Genomic DNA, 19,199 nt, shown 5'->3' with positions numbered 1-19,199 from the left:
AGAAAATCCTCCTCCCCCAAAAATACATACGCACATCATCCGCCAGGAACAAGCAGCGGGAAAAGCCACCGCAGACTAATCCCATAGCTTCCGTCCGTCCTTTCCACCTAGTTCGACTACTTGAAATCACCTAGCCTGATCCATTTAGCTGCTGCCTTGCACGCCGTGTCCCGCGTGGGGGACGCTGTAAGACTGGCTCCAATATCTGTCCCTCCCTCTACCCGTTCCGCCACCGCACCCTGCGCCGTGCATCACCACCGTCAAACTCCTCTGCAGTAGTGACCATCTTCCCGTAGCCGCGCAAGACACAAACCGCTCATAGCTCCAAAAGCCTACAAGACCCAATGAAGAAAAAAGAAAAGAAACGTCCCCTACAAACGCACCAGAATGCCCAATGACCCCTGTAACCTTTGCTTTTCTCCCAATGACCACGCGCGCGGGATCTGCGTCGTCGCCTTACGGACACCACCACACCCCGGTCACCGCTCCAAGTCTCAGAGCTGAGACCTGCCTGCCTTCTTTGCTTTCTGCAGCCCGCGCATCGGCAGCACGATCCATTTTTTGGGGCATGATGTCCCATCGAGATTCGAAATCTCATCGACGGCAGGAAGAAAAAAGAAAGGGTTACCATCATGCGCTGGCGCGTATCATGTATTGCATGTCTCACAAGAGAAAAGTGCAACACTGCAAAGACCGCCTCGGTCATCCGATTTAAACGCCCCGTTCGGCTCCGCGCATGCATATCCCGTCATCCCATCTTACCTAAAAAAATCCAATTGACACTCTCAAACATCGCTGCCGCCTAACCTACGACGGCGGCTACAGACGAGATATTGAGATTGAAGGCGTCTAAGCAAGCAACCGCATCAAACGCCATTGCCGCGTTTATGGTCCCTCATGAACCCATGCGTAACATGCCGTAGAATCGAGGCCTTCTCATTCCCAATCCTCGCCCTCGTACCTCTCTCTCCTGAGAACATGCTGTCTAAGGAGTAAAGACACGGCGGCGCTTGTCAAAACTACGCTGAAGCATTGCTCCCTCACACAATCATGCGATGATCAAAGGTAGAGAGTATCGCCTCCGAGTGCGGTTATATACTCCGTCCCAGCTAAAAGGAGGCGGCGGTAATCAATCGTCTTGCACCCCAGCGGGAGCAAAACCACCAGCCTAAAACGGTTACAGACCGTACCTAGAAGGGGGCGAGGGGACGTGCTCCGGGCAGTCTTCTCTCGACCACCAAAGGAAAGAAAATAGATTCATTCCCACCGCAAACCCCCAGTTACCAATGCCGCATCAACATCGCCATCAAACGGTCCGAGATTCCCATGTATTGTATCGATGCCATCGGTAATGAATGCAACGGCAATCATCGAGACATTCTCTGGGAAATGACCCCTGTCCGGAGGCTCGCCCAAACCAACACGGCAAACCCACACCCCTGACCCGCGGTTCCGTCCCACCGGCGCCGACAAACTGGGAAAAAAAGGAGGGGCGGGGGGCACCGGGGTGGGAAGTTCATTTGCACATCTGCGCCTCTCCCGACTCAGACCACGTTTATTCTTTGAATGGAACAACTCACACTCGAATCTCAAATCTCTCTTCAACGACTCAAGCAACTGCTTGATTAGTCGGGTTGACGTAGTCGGTTGGACAACTCTGATTCAAAGCGTTTCGAGAAACACTAACACTACCTTCCTTCCCGCTTTGTCCTTGGCTAGAGCGCTTGTCAAATGAAAGAAACCCCTTTCCCACCTCATACATCAGACGAACAAAGGTCAGTGCTCCAGCCCACATGACCTTCCCACGGACAAAAAAAGGACGCTGAAAGGATTGGATTTCCATTCTTGGTCCAATTAATTGGAAGAGGCGCTTGCGTTGGAGAATGAGGTAGTCCCGTCTCGGCCACTTTACGCGGTCGGTGTTCTTTATGAACCCCTCAACGCGGTCGCGCCGTCCTAGATAGACGTTTCTGTAATTGTCATCAAATGTTGGGAACAGACACAATACTCCCCGGATTTGCCCCTGCCCCTACTCAGTCCATCTCGAGTGCAAAGCCTCCCCGGAGTCATGTCCGTCCACAACCTCAAGATACCCTGTGCCATCGCCACAGCGGCAAATATCGAAGGCTCGCCATCGTTAAGCCTCACCATGCCTCTCCCTCGCCCTTCCCCGGATCGGGCCCCACCCGGTGGCATCCATCCCACGGCCTCCAAAAGCGGTCGCTGCCGTCCTGGCCTCGGCCCTTTGACCGTGGAGGCTTCGAGCTTGCTTCGACCGCCAATGGAGCCGTCACACCCACCAAGCTTTCGAAACCCCGTCTCGCTGTGAACCTGCTTTGCTGCCTACCTTCTGACAACGCAGCAGCTGCAGTTGCAGTGAAAGTTGCAGGAGCCAAAGCAGGCTCAACACAAACCTTGGTCGGTGGCGCGGGTTGCAGGGAGGTTGGACGAGTAAGAAGCGCGCCTACTCCAAATCCCCCAGATACCTCATCCTTGAAGGCTTGCGTGCTTTTACTTAGTACCACTCAGCTACCCCTCACCTCGTTCGCTGTCATACGAAAATCGACATCGTCCACCACCTTTACCACACCTTCAGATAACCCTGGCAGATGGCTACCACCTCTACTAAGTAAGTTAGCAGCGCTACTCAAAGTATGGCCGGCCCCCTACCCCCGCCTTCAGCTCAGGAACGTCGCGAACCAGCGCCGGCCTCCGTACACCACCATCCCAGACGGCCCAAACTGAAAACCAAAAGCCTCCCCAAAAATCAAGGAACATGCAATTATTTCCCCGAGCCAGCTGCCAACTGGCAAGGTAGCACCCAACCACCAGTACCACGCCCGCGCAACTGATAAGCCCAGCGAAGCGTCAATTGGACCACGAACCTCCATATTGCTCGTAGACCGCATTCTAAGAATCCCACTCGCTTGCGAACCGCGAAAAAAGAAGTGTCAAGATACGCTGGTCCAGCTGCGTCCGGCCATGCTCTGCCGTTCCCCCACCCTACACCAATTCTCATCCCCCTCCATGCCCTTCCCCTCGCGCCATTCGGTAGCCCGGGAAGGCCCTTGTCCGGAGATTCCAGCGAGCCCGGGTTTGCGTAGATAGTAGATAGGCAGTCGTGAGCCCGTACACCTCGTCGCATGCGGCTAAAGCAAGGCAGGAGGGGGAGATGTGGTGGTGTTGATTGTGGATTTTGGCGCCAGATGTCGGCATCATTTTCTTTCTACACTCAACGCCCTTCTCCTGGGGGGTGTGCGCCGGCTCGTTCGAGGTTTCGATGGGTCCCCGCATCTGCATCCCCAGATTGGAGAACCCGACGACGACGCGCGCGCACGATACGCGACTGGCGACTCTTCAGCGACGCCCCTCTCTCTCACACGCGACGGGCGACGGGCGGCGATCCTCGGCACGACGACCGGAGCGCCGGGTCCGTGGAACCTCGACCCCTCCCCTCCCCAAGATGGTGACGCTGTCGTGCTGCCAATCATCTATCTGGAGGGACCAATTGGGCAACGGTAAATCAAGCAATATGCCTCCTGCACGTCTTCAGCTAGATTAGGCCAACTGGAGATGTGCGAAAGAGCGTCAAGGCACGCAATCGAACCGCCGGGCGTATCATCATTGATCAGCAGGTGCCGTTATCTTTGGTCCAACGGCCGGAGTTGGTCCAAGCCATGATCTGCAGCATGCAAGAGCGCGTTGCGTGTGTCCGAAGACTCGCACCGACATTGGTTTCGAACCGTCGACGTGGCTCGGCGGAACAGACCGTGTTCCCCAGCCAGCCCCAGAAGGCGAGAGGTTGAAAGAAAAATTCGACCTCGCATAACCCTCTCAACTTGACTCCATTCGCGTTGCCCAATATTTTTTTTATTTTTTTTCTCTCTTTCGCGTGACCGGGGCTGGATTCTCTCCATTTCTGCATGCAGGATGTAGGTACATGTAGGACCAAAGTGGTTGCATGCGTCTCGTCCTCGATGGCGGTGACGTTTTGCCAACCAACGTACGTCTGTCTTTTCGCACTCCACGCCCTCGTGCAACTGTGGAGCGTGTTGGAGATTTCAACGCGTTCTGCCACACCAGCGACGCTTGTCCGGGAGCGTTTCCTCTAAAGCTCCCCCCGCAGTGGAGACTGTTCGATATCCATCATGAACTGCAAGTTTTTGAAGCCTCAAACCGGGGCGTTGGACCCGTTTGCGAAGGCCTGGACCCTGAATTCAGGAAGCCCCCCTCGAAGCTTGGGTAGTGGTCTCATTGTTGTCTGTTTGAAGCACCAAATGTCTTGTACGTTGGTCGTTAATCCGAGATAGTAACTATATAGCAGCTGTGGCGTTAAAATTGTATATTGAACCTTCGACTTCAGCCACACATGCCTTGCCGCAGAGATAATGCTTGGCTTGGAGGACGTGGCATCACAGAGACGTCGGCTCCTAGGCGACAATGCATTCAGAATTTTCCTCATGCAGGCCGTCGAAGCCATTTGTCGTCGATATTGCCATCACCGCCAGTCGCTGTCCGCCTGCACCTCGTCGGCGACCGCGGAAAGAATCTGATCACGACTCCGTTTTTTCAGCCACCCCTCCAGCCCCTCTCATGAGAGCCGTATGCCGCACGATTTCTCCCCCTCTGACGGGTTGTATCCGCAAGCCTCGGCGATGATCACGGCGCCAGCAAGCAGTCCCCGGCCTCGATCAACCAAAGTCAGACGTTGGCCCAGAAGCTGCTGCAAGTAACGGCGCGGGGCTTGGCCAAGATGACTCGTTGGAATGACCTCACGCGAGCGCGTGCGTCGTGACCCGAAGCTTCGGAGGTGGCCAGAATGGACCACACAGCTTGCTGCTGGTGCTGCTACTGCAGCTATCTGCACGACGCCAAAAATTGGGAACCACAGCCCGTCCCCGTCGTCGAGAAACCCTTGTCGGCCCCGCGATTTCGTACCCGGTCTGCCGCTTCGTGACACCATTTAGCTTTTTTCTTGCTCGCCATCTGCCTCGATGTGATTTGTCAATGGCTTTGACGGCCCGCGGCAGCTGCGGCTCAAGTGCATCGTGAAGCTCCAATATCAAAAATTTTCTTTACTCTTGCTCCTCTCCCTCGACCCATCAGGTAATTCGTCTCAACGGCAACGCGTGCAGATTTTTTTTGCAGAGCCTCCGCACCAAGTCCCTTAATGCCAAGACTGTGGTTTTTTCTCTTCCCCTCTCTTACCGCATCTGCAGTGTTTTGACCGCCGTTGTGACTGCCGTTGGGGGCCCGAGGCTCCTCCGTGAGATCCTCCCCAACCCCCCGGACCCAAATGTCGCCGCAACGTTGTCCACTCAGCCGTTGAGCATCAAAAGACTCTGATGGCTGGAACGTAGCGGTCTGTCCGTGGGGACTCGCACCGACAAACTATTGATGCAGCGGTATGCGTGAGGCGGTTTGCCTGTGCACTGCAGGGTCTGCGGGGAGAATGGTGGCGATGGTTGGTGTTTGCGGACGTCACTCGGTGTCTGACTAAGGCATGCGGATGTCGCCTGGGTTGAGTCAATGCCAGCCGCTGTCTAGGCCAAAGTGCAACCCCATGACGTTTGGCGGACTGCATTGAACCCCCTGATAGACAGTTGGCTTAGCCAAACCCAGCAGGTGCATCAAATTGTCGATATGTCCCTTGATAAGTGGTTGGATTGGCACCTTAGGCGTCGTTGCGAGCATTTGACCGCTCTTGTCGCCAGCGGTACCGAGCGGCGAAGCAGAGACACGGCTTGGTTGCCGCAAGGCGAACATTTGGTGGCGGCACGGCTCAGCAGGCCGGAATTGCGGTTTTGCTTCTCCCAACAACCGATTTTCCAGCGGTCAGTCGGCAAGCGTCCATTGGCGCGCAAATTCTCGGCCGGGGGAGGACGGCGGGCTTGCCTAGGTGCTTGCCTTGTCTCAGACCCTGACGGGCCATTCCACCCGAGAGGAAAGGGATCGCTGACATTCTTGAGGGGGCGTTGCCAGATGTCGTCGCACATGGCATGGTAGGAAATCAATAGTCTCAACAGGCAGGGCAAATTTGGAGCTTCGCTTCACAAATAGACGTGACGGGGTTGGCTCGATGGTTTTTTTTTGGAGTGACCTTTTGCTCCGGTTGAGCACCCACAGAGGAGCTCGGAGATGGGGTCTCGGGGACGGCGAGGCGTACGAAACGAGGAATTGGCAGATTCTGAATGAATGCAGGGGGATGAGGGCCCTCGTGGAGTCGTCTAGAAGGTTTTTGGAAGGCAAGAGAGATGCTTGCAAGTTGCAAGTGGTCGCAGCTGCCAAACGGGACGACCCCACATGACTGTGATCGGGTGCTCCACCACCGTCCCGACACGGTGCATCTTCAGCCACAGGCCGGCGCCCCGGCACGGAAAGAAGCCCCACCGAGCTGCACAACCAGAACAACCCGCACAAAAGACACGAGGCTGATGACGCTAAGGAGGGTTGAAAATTCCGATCCCGTCTCCAGTTCCACCCAATCGGCCGAGCCCCCCTTGTCCCGACCGGGATTAGCGCCAGATCTTGTGCACACCGTGTGCTTGCCATGCGCGATCCTAGCATGTTCCGCCTTAGTAATGCAAACCTTATCCTCTGCATTGGTACAGTGTCTCGTGTGTCTCTTTCGTTGTGAAAACTGAAGGTGCACCGGAGAAGACATCGTCAGTTGGGAAGCTCCGGTTGAAGAGCTTTCTACCAGCAACAGGCAACTTCCCTACAACCCACTGCAAGCAACTGGCCACCTTCCAGCACACGGACGTCTGTCTTTCTCAAGACGCGGAAGCTGCCATCACGTCGGGTCGGAACTCGTACGGTGGAATGGGCTCCCTGCAGTTCATCCCAACACACTGACGGTTTCTGTCTCCTGTCGCCAGTCGCCCCAACCCCTTTGCACTGCTGCAGACCCTGTCCCAGCAAAACGCCTCCTCTTCTGGAGCTCTGACGACGATGTTCTCCCCAGTGCCAGCCAAGCAGCTTTTCCCTCACTTCCGGACCCTTTTTGCAACCCCGTCCGCAACAAATCGGGTTGGCCCGTTACGAAGAGATTTTTGCACCTCAATCTTTTCCCCTTGCCGCTGCACCGTCTGTCACAATATCACGCCCAGCCGTCTCTGCAAGGGTTCACGTCCAGCACATGGCCTGGCCCTGCGAAAAAGAAAGATTTTCCGAGAACGAAACCTCCAGCTCGGGCCCCCGAACTCTTAAGATGGCCGCTATTACTGCCATTACCATCACATCACACCTGCGAATACGCCGCCCGACGGACCATCGACCCGGGTGGGCCTGGAGTGCTGTCCGCGAACACAGAGCTCCGGTATCCGCATCAGGGGTTTGATTGTGCTTCCAATTAAGCCAATTGAACCCTGAATAACGGCACAGAGGTCATCTGTTGGCGTTGCGTTGGAACGCCATATATTGCACGCCCGCTGCCGTTGAACCTCAGGCAAAGGCTATATCGGCAATGGCCGTCGACAGGAGCAGACAACGTCCAAAGCGTTGGGCCGCCGTTGACGGAACCGAGGGAATAGCCGCACACAGACCACCTGCCATCCCATCATTTCCTCAGCGCGTCTGTCGCCCAATTGCCAATTGACAGAGCGTCCGCTGCCGAAGCACACATTTCGTTCGGGGCTCACGGTGTCTGCAATTCCGCCAAAAATGGGAAGAGCAGCGCGAAACCGGACCATCAGGCACTCTATATCGAATCATGCCGTAGCACCGCTCTCACTCACGCGAGCCTATGGTGTGAGGCCGTGTAAACTCAATTCGCCTGCCAGTTGGTTCCAACGGCAACCGTCGCACTCGCCAATGCAACTCTTCCATGCATTGTCTGTGTTTCATGACTGGCCTTTTCCAGGAAACGATTTCGCCGCTGCAACTGCGCAGCTACACAACGTCGTATCTACGCCCGATTCGTGCTCGCGGGGAAGCTGAAAGCGTCTCGTCGGTAGGTTCGCGTCAACAGCCGCCGCGATCTATGAAGACCTGCCACTTGAACCATCGCCGTATGTTTCGACGCGCTCTGTCTGAGCTCTGAAGAATGGGCTGTTAAACACTCGTTGCACTCTAGAACTTCAACCTGGCTGTCGAGCAGGGCTGGATTTCAAACGAAGCTAAGAAGGCCACATCATATTGTCTAAGACAGGGCACGGCAACGTGATTACGATACAGCAACGGATATTCCAAGTGATGCAAATCTGGTAGCACCGTCGCGTGGCATCTGCGATGATCATCAATCACCAACTCTACTCCAGGCACAAACAACGCGCTACACAACTGCTAGAGGCCCAGATCGCGGCCCAAAGGCAACCCCTGATGGTTCTCCAAATGCCCCGAATCAGACACGCCGTCAGCCGCTCGGACACCTATCAAAGTAACTTTTTGGACGGGTTAGGCCTGTATCCCCTCGCCTGTCACTAGCCAATCGACCCTAGCAACATCAACCGCAGCATCCCATCGCCGATGGATGATCAGTCAATGTTGCGACATTCAAATTCGTGATTGCTGACGAACCGCGCCATATCATCTTGGCCACACAGGAACTGCAGCTTTCAAGGTCTCGGAGCCCTGGATCTTACCCCAGCTCGGGCCGCGGATATCACAGATTGGCTGCGCGGAAGCGTTGCCTTTGGCGAGCTGCAGAAGCCTGGCCGCGAAGTTCGTGTCATGACGCGAAGCTGCATACCTTCAGCCCACGTCTTGCCTAGCTTCCGAAGTTCTGAAGAAGCCACGCCAAGCGAACCTGAGCGGTTCACGCAGCCGGCCGTCTACCTATTGGTTTTATTCCAAGGATAGGAATGGCAGTGGAGAACCTGCGGCTTGTCGTCGGGGAGAACAGCTCGGTCGTGGAAACGCCATGCCGACCGAACGCAATTGATGGACCAGCCAAGCATGGGATTTCATTGGAGCTTTTTCGGAGCTTCTTGGAGCTATTCCCCAGGATCAGGGTGCATCGAGGCTTTCCTTAGGAGAGCTGCGCCTACTGCTCAGCAGGCGAGGTGCGCTTCCGATTCCTGGTCGAACGAACGATGTTCTCAACCGGCGCCGTTGCCATTGTCAGCCGTGGCGTGGCGTTCCGTACTATACTTCCAGGCCGATGTTGGGGAAGGCCATCTATCGCGGCTTCTCATTCACCACGGAAACGGTAGATGAGGTCTGCACCGTGCTCACGTCGTCCCATCTACGGTTACCGAACGGGCAAACGATCGGCGCCTCGCTCGATTTCAGCCTTGAGCGTCCAGCCACCTCACTTTTTGACGGGCGGATGTCCGCGAGCTTGATAGCCATCATCAATTCTTGACACCTGGCCGATGCTTTTCTCAATGTCCCAGTCTGGCGACAAACATGCCGTCATTAAAGAACCCAGGAAACGGATCGTCACTGCGAACGCCCGAGCAACAGACACATGCTGCCGTCCTAGAGAAATACGGCAGTGGATTCTTGTGGAACAGAGGAGATTTTGCCAATCTGGCAGAAACATTCGAGGGCGCTTTAATCGTGGATACGGGCGCCGTCTCGGATTCCAGCACAAGTTCGTCAGCGCCGTGCCACTCGCTACGGGTCAGCGCAGGAAAAAGGAACCCCTATGCTCGTCATCATGACTTAAGGGTCGAGAAATCTGCTGCCCCGGTCCTTACGCTCCCCACAGAAGCTATCACGAACTGGCCTGAGCATCCACCGAATGCCCTCAGCAACCGGCTTCTCGGATTTCCTCGGCTTGCGGTATTGTTCTGGGAATCGATTTGAGGCTCATTTGGAGATCCAAAGCCCTCGCCTGCCCATCGGAAACATGATTAAGGAATCTTGCCTGTTGGCTCCATGTCTTCATGATTGTTTCCCCAGGGCCCGAATCCTGCAGCAGCGGACGACCCACCGCACCCCGACACATCCCCCACAGACGGGACACCGGATGCGCCGACCGGCCTGCCTATTCCGGGTCCTCGTAGAGGGTGTCAGCCGGGCCCGTAACACCATTGCGCAGTCTTTTGCCGGGGCCAGCGCCTGGGCGAATTTGCCTCGGCGGCTGCAACGGAGCAATCAGCAGGGCAAGTGTGCATTTGCGGCACTTGGGATTGCAGCTGAATGCCTCAAAAGGGCACAAGATGCGCAGGAGTTCGTCGCCTCCAGCCAGGATCGGCTCTAGAGCACGGGTTGCGACGCTGACGCCAGCCAGCAGATCGCGTCTTGCACGCGTTATTTCTAGATCATTGCTGGAATAACGGCGTGTTTCGAAATACAAACATGACGGCGCTGGCGAGGGGTCCTATCATCGTCCCCATCCGTGCCAGGTCAATCACTTCACCCACCAGTCGCTCACCGGACGGCCGACGTCCCAGCGTCTGGAAGCAAGACATCCTGATGCCATCCCGCACAGACATGGATGATGGAACATGGCTCGGGCATGTTTGCTGAAGCAGGCTACTCTTAGGGGGCTGGTTGGTTGGGGTTCCGCAGGTGTCGTCGAGATTGGTGATATCAGCGCAGCAGCGCCGACCGAGACATGAACATCCCATCAGACGTGTTGATAATAGCTGACCGACATATCGCGTCCTGGACGTGCGTTGCGTCCGTTCGTCCTAACATCAACTCGACGCTGCGTCGCAAACATCGCAACATCAACAACCGAGAGACACACAAGCACATGCTTCTGCTGCAAGCAGACAGGTTTGATTGTCATGTCTGCCAGTTGTCCAATATTGCCAGGGGTCTCCCCTCGAGATCTCGGATGGAAATTGGAACTAGTTGAACAACCACCACAATACATTCCTCAATTGAGTTGCACGCCAACCCAACCGCAGCCACTAAAAGGACGTCTTCGACGAGGGCGAACGAAGCATGATGCTACCAAAGCACCAACAAGCGTGCAAATCCAACGAATAATAAAACCACTTTACGCGTTACCTCGTTTCCTCCACGCGACAGACACGGCTGCCCCCAAAACCGGTCAGCACCGGTGGCCTCTGCGGCTGGATTGGGCAGATTTGCACTCTCGCATCTGCAAGCCACAGACGCACGCCCGGTTTCCCCCACCGTAAGCCTGCACCTGCACGCAAAACAAGATTTCGCGCGCGAACAGCTTGCCTCCTCTCGTTGCGAGATACGGCCCATTTCAAGCAGGTAAATGCGAGTAGTCCTCCACCTCTTGTGTCAAGACCTTGGAAACTCGTGGGCCCATTGGCTCCCTGGGGCCCGTCGCAATCGCGCGTGGCCGTCTCAATCTCCTGCAAACCACGAGGCAGCTCTCCGCCCTAATTCTCCGATTGCGCGATGCCTTACGGCCGTCGAACAAGGGGGAACATCTGTCGCTATTTCGGCGCTGTGCCTGACACCCAAGGCGCATGGGACCGGGGCGATTGAGATTGAAGCGGAGTGACAGAGTGGATTGGACGTTGTGAAAGAGGCCATTGATAGCCTTATCACCAGGGGCGTCTGCTGCAACGACTCAGGAGCAGAACGTGTGATCAAAAGACCGAAACCTTCGTATTCAACACTCCAGCCAACAGCGAAAGAGCGCAAGTGGGCTTTTCGCCTCTTTCAACGACTCGGCCGTTGCTTTCCTCCCCGGTAGATCACGATGGGCATGAACAGGTGCATTAAAGGTCACAGTCGCCATGGCCAGCCGAAGACGCCCCCAGCCCTCTGCTTTTTTTGGGGTGGTCTCGGCAGCGATTGCATCGGCGGTCAAATCGGGTTTTCATCTCCGCTCCCGCCTACTTCTGAGTCGCTCTAAAATCCCAGGAAAGGCTTCCGCGGGTGCCACGCATCTGGGCACACGGCGCGCCGGCAACAGGCTGGTTCTGCCTTGGGAGGATTAGAGGTATTCAAGAAAAAGCAATGTTGCTTCTCGAATTTTTTCTTGCGTCGTTGCGAGGCGCAACGTCTATTTTTCTCCCGCCTTCCCATTCCCCCTTACTCTGTACTGAGGCGGGTAATCCGGCACTCTTCCAAGGTCGGGGTTGACGTTTGCACATCATCATTCTACTGTTCTCGCTGGACTACGAATAATAACGTAAGGGGAACGGGGACCAGGTTTAATATGTCAAGGCCTTTTGAATTTTGTGGTTTTATCTCCTGACATGCATTAGAGGGGGGCAAACGGGCTAGAATGCTCTCTGCGCTGGCTGGATTGGGACCGGATTGGGACCGGATTGCAACGCATCGTCGCGATGTCCGACTCGTGTTGCCGTCCCACCGCCTGTGCTTTGCTCCGGGGCTGGCTGGCTGGCCTTTTTAAACAATTTCACCACGTCAAATGCCATGTCGGTCTGGAGGATAGGCGAGATGACGGAATGCCTATTTGGGGACACCCCTGGGAGGGGAAAGAGCGGATGCTGCCGAGATTTGCATGTGCGAGGTCCCAGGGTTGGAATGGTCCGGGGCGGTGGGTTGGGTAGGACACATCACGCTTTGAATGTTTGGAGATGCGGTCTGAGGGGGAAAGTTGATGTATTGATTTAGGATTGGTACACTGAGAGAGTTGACGAGTTGTGTGATGTATGAGGTTGGGTGGTGAGGTTGCTTGACTCGGTAGCTGGTGCTCGGAATTGCGCTGATGGCAAGAGTTGTGCGATGATGGCGGGCTGAGCACGATGCCGTCACTCGAAAGCATGTATGATAATATAGTGACCGAAATGGTGATATAGGGCGAGACCGATGGATTTTGGTGCTGGGAAGGCCAAATGACTGCTTTGCCGGACAATGCTCACAAAGGAGTTCTTCAGAGCTCTTCTCCTCCGGATTGTCTTCTGCTCTTCTCAGGAAGCTGCCTCCGTCCCTCGTTGCCTTCTTGTCATATCTCTCGCAACCTCGTTATCGGTCATCTCTGTCGCTGCTCGTGTATTTGAACTTTCCAAAGGCAATAAGGTCGTTGATTTGTTAGTGGTATGTTCATGTACACAGCACTCCTCCCCCCTGCCTCGATTATCATACAGCTGAGGTTAAGAGGTCGTTGACGCCGGGAGTGGATAAGCATTCTTGTCTGCCTCTTGCCTCGAGATCTGATACCAGGTACGTTGGTTATATAGGTCTTTGGGAAACTGGTAAAGGGGGGCTCTGGGTTCTGGTCCGACTTGAGAGAGGTTTAAAGATGTCCATATGATAGAAGACAGTGCTGAGAGGGCAATGGGAGCTGTGAAGATTTAGGACTTGGACTTGGAAGGGGCTCATTCATGTGATGTGAAGGATGGAAATTGTGTCGTACGGTATACCACGCTGGTAGAAGGGGGTTGTTTATTTGGTGTTCATGTATTCTCTACTCATATGTCAACGACGATGGGGGAGGAAAGCGGCGATGGGGTCTTTTCCTTATATTCTCTTCGAGTTTTCTGTTCATATGGGTACATTGAGCACGAGAGACTTTGATGTTTTGAAAATCACGGCTGAGAATATGCTGGCCTATGTCATGGCCTTGGCATTGAATCATCAGACGAGTAGGATCCGATGACTCTTTAAGTACGCGAAACCAGCGCCGCGTATCCGCTGTCAGCTACCACTTGTAAGAGACTCTGCTTATTTGATACGGGTATAAGACACAAGACCTGATTCTCGTAACTATTGATGGGAGAGAAAGACGGTCTTACTCTTAACCTGGAGACCCCTCCCCAACTATGCAAGCCCAACTGAGTCACCTTGCGCGAATACAATGTACCAGTGCAAGCCGACATGGATAGGCGAGCTCTAAGAATTACGCAATATCTCATATAAGTGCGTCGTCGTGGAATGACGATGTGTTCCCACGGCAGAACAATCAACAGGCACGGTAACCATAGCGATCATGATCCCTTAGATGGAGAAGTTGAGCCTGTCGCGCAACGTAATGTTATCCAACCATAGACAAGTCTGCTTTACCGTATTGAAACACCGCCGTTAGTGTACGTGCGGTATTCATGAAGAATAGTCTGATGAGAACTGTGGACGCTGGCATGCTGTGGACGCGGCGGTTGAGAGAGACTGTGTGTACTGACCGCAGTACGCTGGCGGAAGTTTGGCAGACGCCTCGTGTCTCTTGCACATCTTCCTAATTGATACTCAAACAATTAATTGGCTGCCTCGTTTGCTTTATCGAGGAACTTGAAACATAGATATATATACTGATCGGGGCCCTCTGCTCCTATCAGGTGTCGTTTCAGTTTTCGTCCTGTGTTTTCCCTGACACTTGGTAGAATTACGTACAGAGACTCTAGCCATTGATGCCGCTTTAAATATCAGAGCTTGTCACCTAGCATTACTCGGTACGCAATGATCGATTCTTCAATGTCTTTTTGGTCTGGATTTTGAAGCAATGTCGCGGGAGATGTCTCTTGTTGGAGTTTAACACGCTCTCTCAAGCCAATACTGCGCAGGTAGTTACCGTCGGGAATCACATCTGCGAGGAAGGAATAAGAGGATGAGAGGTAGCAGAGATGACTAACGATAGGGTTTCACTGTCAGCATAGGCTTTGCGGCGAGGCATTCTGGACATTGGGTCCCCGTTCGGATGGCACCACCCAGCTCCTGCCCAGAAGATGTGGTTTCAGCTAATAGCTTTGGATATCACCACCAACAACGGAATTTTTGGGTGGTGGTTGAGAAATAGGTGGTCTGGGAAGGGTTTCCTTAAACAGAGGCGTACACAATTGTCTCGTCAAAGCAGAAAAAGGCTCATGCCACCCTTTGCAGAGACGGCTCTGCGCCAAGTTGAAATAAAGGTCTAGGTCTGAACTTGGCTAGTAGCAGAGGCCCATTGTGACCGCACTGTCAGGCCTCTCGAACCTGCAGCTGCATCAGCTAGAGAAGGAAATGCACTCTCGAAGCTGGCTCAAGATGGGCTTTGGTGACTCGTACTCATATCCTGTTGCTCCCCTACCTGCTGATTGTTGAAACCATGTGAACACAGCTGCCCCCGTAAGTGTTAGAAGTTAGCCCATACCACAGAAGAATTATTCCGTGAACAAGTGGAGGGTTGTCTCCATATTTGTCGAAGAAAAACACAATGACTTGTTGGTGTCAACCTGCGTGAGTTCCTGAGAGGAAACCCCAGACGAGCCCCTATCTCGAACCATCATATCTCCTCATGTCTAAGCGCTGACTGGAGTGGTTGTCGTCCTCATATTATTCGCGCTGGAAAAAACGCAGGCGATGAGATGATGTTGTTGAGGAATTGCAAAAAAAGGGGAGTAGCGTCGAAACTTTCCAGTGAACTTTCCAAATGCTTTGTTCCATAGCGTATTAACTCAAGGCATGGGAGAAGACATGATTGTGTATGTTGCCAACAACTCCTCTTACATAGCCTTGCATTTATAGCCTTAAGGTAGAGGTAATGCTAATGTAGAACAGTCCCAGACTTTGTGCACAGACGCAATGCGCCCCTGGTCACAAATGTACTTAAACCAGAGGTATCTTTCTTCGATGGAGAGTTCCATCAGCGCAAAAAAATGCACTGTTTGCATGATATTTGTTTGAACAAATGACGCTCTCGTTTCTTACCGCAACCCCTGGGGCCAGTTTCAAGCTCGCCAGACTGAGACGGAGACAGCAAGGGAGCTGTTTACTATACCACCTTCGCTTGATCCTTCTCACTGTCTACTATTTATTCTGCGTCAGGTCTTCTTGTGTTTATCAAAATATTGAAGAGGGACGAAGCAGCGACGAGGAATAGGATAAAGGAAAGGAACCCAAGAGAGTTATGTAACCACTGGACCCAAGATGAGCTTGCCCTCTCGCCTGAAAATCTAAGAACAGCGCCCAGCATTTGGTTCCTTCATCATGAGATAGTGGCAGCTTCTTTTAAATACATGTTTCGGTAGTAACAGCGGTATGATCTAAGATGAAGAGCTCACCATCGTCTGAGTTGTTGCAGACAACGCCCCTAAGACGAATGATTAGTGGGCTCTTGGCGCCTGGGAGCCAATGCGACGAGGGACGTCGAACCGTACTGCTGATGAATTTCAGCGTATTTACTCTCTTACGGAGCATCCCATTTCTCTCTCGTAATAGCGAATTCCTGGTAAAACGGTTATGCGGATACATATACATCTGGGCTATAGAGCGAGAAATCTAGTTGTGTTTAGAAAAGCAAATCATGAACAATGCAAAACCTGACATGCCCGCCCGTCAAGGACAACTCCGATGGTGTACGCCGTAACAAACAGCAGACGTCACATAATCTTACAGCATGACAAGATTGAAACGACCACCTCTATCCGTTCTGATGTGCCGAGCCCATCATGGCGGCGCCCCAATCCCCAACGCCGTCCATCCAAGAAAAGGGGCCCAGATTGTCAAAGGCACCCGCCATGGGATTCCCGCCGCCCCAGCTGTCTTCAAAGATACCCAGGTCCCTCTCAGACCCCACAAACGGCACAGCAGTCTTCTCAACAGCCGCACCGTCAATGACGCCTTGCATATCATCCTGGCCCACCTCAGCCGCGACACCTTCATACACCCCTTCTTCCTCCTCCTCCTCTTCCCCGCCCGACTCGTCGTCGTCGTCCTCCTCGGCCACCATCGCCGCCCACTGCTCAATCTTCAACTGCGCGATGCGCAACTTTGCGGCCGTGAGGGACCAGATGTTATGTCCCACCCCGGGCGGATCCTCGCTGTGCACCGCGAGCGACGCGGCCGCCTGCTCCATGGCGCTGCCCATCTGGCCGAGGATGCCGGGCACGTCAAGGCTGAGCGCGGGCTGCGTCGCGAGCTGGATCTTGAGGGTGGCGATGGCCTGGGCGAGCTGGCTCTCCGTGGAGGCCGCTGAGGACAGCGAGGAGGTGCCCGTCAGCGTCGAGCTCGTGGTGCCCGGCGTGGTGGCGGAGTCGAGCGGCGAGGGGTTGTTGTAGTTGCCCGACGGGTCCTGGGGCGGGTCCGGGGCAGGGGCGGATGCGCAGGCGCGCGGGCGGCGCAGGTCGCCGATGAGGAGGAGCTTGGCCCAGCGGCCGAGGATGGTGATGGCGTGGATGACGTTGAGGGAGACGGGGAGGGTGATGTAGGGGTAGGAGGGGATGGGCTGGCTGAGCCACTCATCGAACCAGGCGCGGAGGGCGGCGTTGGATTGGTAGAAGGAGTCGAGCGGGGAGGGCGTGCCCGCGGCGATGGAGGACTTGGAGAGGGAGGAGAGGAGGGCGGCGTCCAGTTTTGGGGGCTCGTGGATGCGGAGGCGGACGGTGTTTATGGTCAGACGCATGAGTTCTGTTTGTTTCGTTAGAGAAGTTGAGAAAGGCACACTTCAAGGGGCTGCGGGATGGAACGTACTGTCTTCTTGTAATCTTAGCGGCATGCTCTTGATGAGGTTGTTTAGCTCTGCATCAAAGGCGGAGGCGTATGCCGCAAAGGGGGCTCTGGGTACTATTTCAGGTTCCTCTTCATCTTCGTCGTCGCGTTGGGATAGGCTTATGATCTTGCTGGAGAGGATCTGTATCCTGATGAGGTAGGCTAGATACGTGTCCGAGTCGTATTCCTGTGTCATCTCGAGCTCGCGTAGACATCGCCGCATGTATGGCGTGAACTTCATAGCCTCAATCTGCCCCATGCCGATGGATATCCTGCAGACAGGTCAGCAACACACGATAAAACGAACAGAAGACCAGGGGGTCGTAGACTTACGTGGAGCTCAAGTACCACACCGCAAGCAGCAACCTCTTCTGCTCGCTTGTCCTCTCCCTCACCTCCCCGAGGTTCTCGACCAGCAGCTTTGTGCGCTCCTGGTACCCCGGGCTGCGCGTGAGCCCCAGCTCAGCCGCCTGCGTGACGGCGAGCGCGACGAGGTTCTGCATCTGGGCGTGGACGAAGCAGTGGTGGTGATGCCAGCCGAGCATGACGACGAGCCCGGCGAGGAGGTCGAGCGAGCGCTCGGAGCGGAGGATCATGGCGTCGGCGACGTGGGCCTTGAGCCGGTACATCTGGCCCTGCATGGAGCGCAGGCTGCGGAAGGAGGCGACCATGCGGATGCAGGACATAGTGAAGGGCCGGGTCGCGGCCAGGTCGGCCGGGGCAGTGCCGTGGGGGATCACGACGAAGGGGTACGCCGGGGTGAGGGAGTCTTGGTAGATGGAGAGGAGGGTCGCGTCCGAGTCGAGCGGGCCCGGGACCTGGCCGGGCGGCGGGCGACAGATGCATGTTGAAGGCCCGAAGGAGTTGTAGGAGGGGGGGATGGTGATGTAGGTGCTCCTGGATGGGGTGCTTGCGTACGTTTCTGGGGACCTTCCTGATGTGGTGGCTTGTGATGCTGGCGAGGTCTGTTGTGTGTTAGTTGGATGATTTAGTTGATTGTTGAAGAGTGGGTGACTTACTTCATCGATAGACAGTCGATTGGTTGTTGCGGTGATGTCGTTGGACCCCTGCAATGCTCTGATGAGACTGTTTAGACGTTCTTCTAGTTGTGCCGTTTTTCTTGTGACCGATGTTAGCCGAGCCTTCAGACCATGATAATATCTTGATGCAACTCAAGATTGATATTAAAAACATGAAGAAGATGGACAGGGAAGACAAGGGGGTGTACTCACGATGGCTTATTCTCTCTCCTCTTGCGCGGTCCCCGTATCTTCTCAGTGCACTCCTTACCCAGCCTTCGACACCTTTGAACCGACATATTGAGCCATGTACACAAAAACAACAAAGTAGGATGCACAACATGACGTACCTCTCACACTTGGGATCCGTCGAGCCAGCCGGGCGGAGGCACTTTGCTTTGGCTACCGCACACTGGGCACACGCCGCACCCCATTTTGCAGGGGGCTCGGGACGGTGAGGGCGGCTGATGGATGGCGGCGGCGGCACGGCGTTTGTAGGCGTTGTCCAAGACAACGACATTGCTACCGTGGTGCGCAAATGAAAATGAGGGGTTTTTGGCTCTTTCTCTCGAGAACTAAATCAGGTTCCTTCCTCCTGAGCTACAATCTTGGTTTGCAGTGGATCGGGGTTGCTTTGCTTTGCTTGCGAACGGCGGGCAGGAGCGGCGTTTACAAAGTTGCCTGTCGATCATGAAAAAGGAAAGGCGGGCCGGCGTTTATATACAGGGCTTTACAAAGGTCCGAGCACGGAGAGAGCAGCAGCAGTAGGTAGCTGTCTTCAAACCTACGCCTCAGCATTGTCTTTCATAAAGAAGGGCACGTTTGCCCCCTCCTCGAATATGATGACCCTACTGAAGATCCCTAGACGTTACTGAAACTCTAAAACACAAAAGAAGGTAAGTCGTTAATGGGGACTCGTCAGGATAAGAGGCA

The 19,199-nt window shown here is 54.7% G+C and overlaps 1 protein-coding gene across 1 annotated transcript; it reads right to left on the bottom strand.

Moving 5' to 3' along the window:
- Positions 1-16,180: 16,180 nt before the first annotated feature.
- Positions 16,181-18,786, bottom strand: CGGC5_v012154 (uncharacterized protein; the record flags this gene model as incomplete). Its single annotated transcript, XM_032030980.1, has 6 exons — positions 16,181-17,166; positions 17,230-17,519; positions 17,581-18,212; positions 18,267-18,366; positions 18,480-18,551; positions 18,617-18,786. The coding sequence occupies 6 exons, from the start codon at positions 18,784-18,786 to the stop codon at positions 16,181-16,183; spliced, it is 2,250 nt and encodes a 749-aa protein (XP_031889800.1).
- Positions 18,787-19,199: the final 413 nt, after the last annotated feature.

This window comes from Colletotrichum fructicola (genome assembly GCF_000319635.2).
Source record: "Colletotrichum fructicola Nara gc5 chromosome Unknown KSG_Nara_v1_contig07, whole genome shotgun sequence".
NCBI classification, from domain to species: domain Eukaryota; kingdom Fungi; phylum Ascomycota; class Sordariomycetes; order Glomerellales; family Glomerellaceae; genus Colletotrichum; species Colletotrichum fructicola.
The sequence above is the reverse complement of the archived record's forward strand: the minus strand, read 5'-3'. Positions and strand labels throughout refer to the sequence as shown.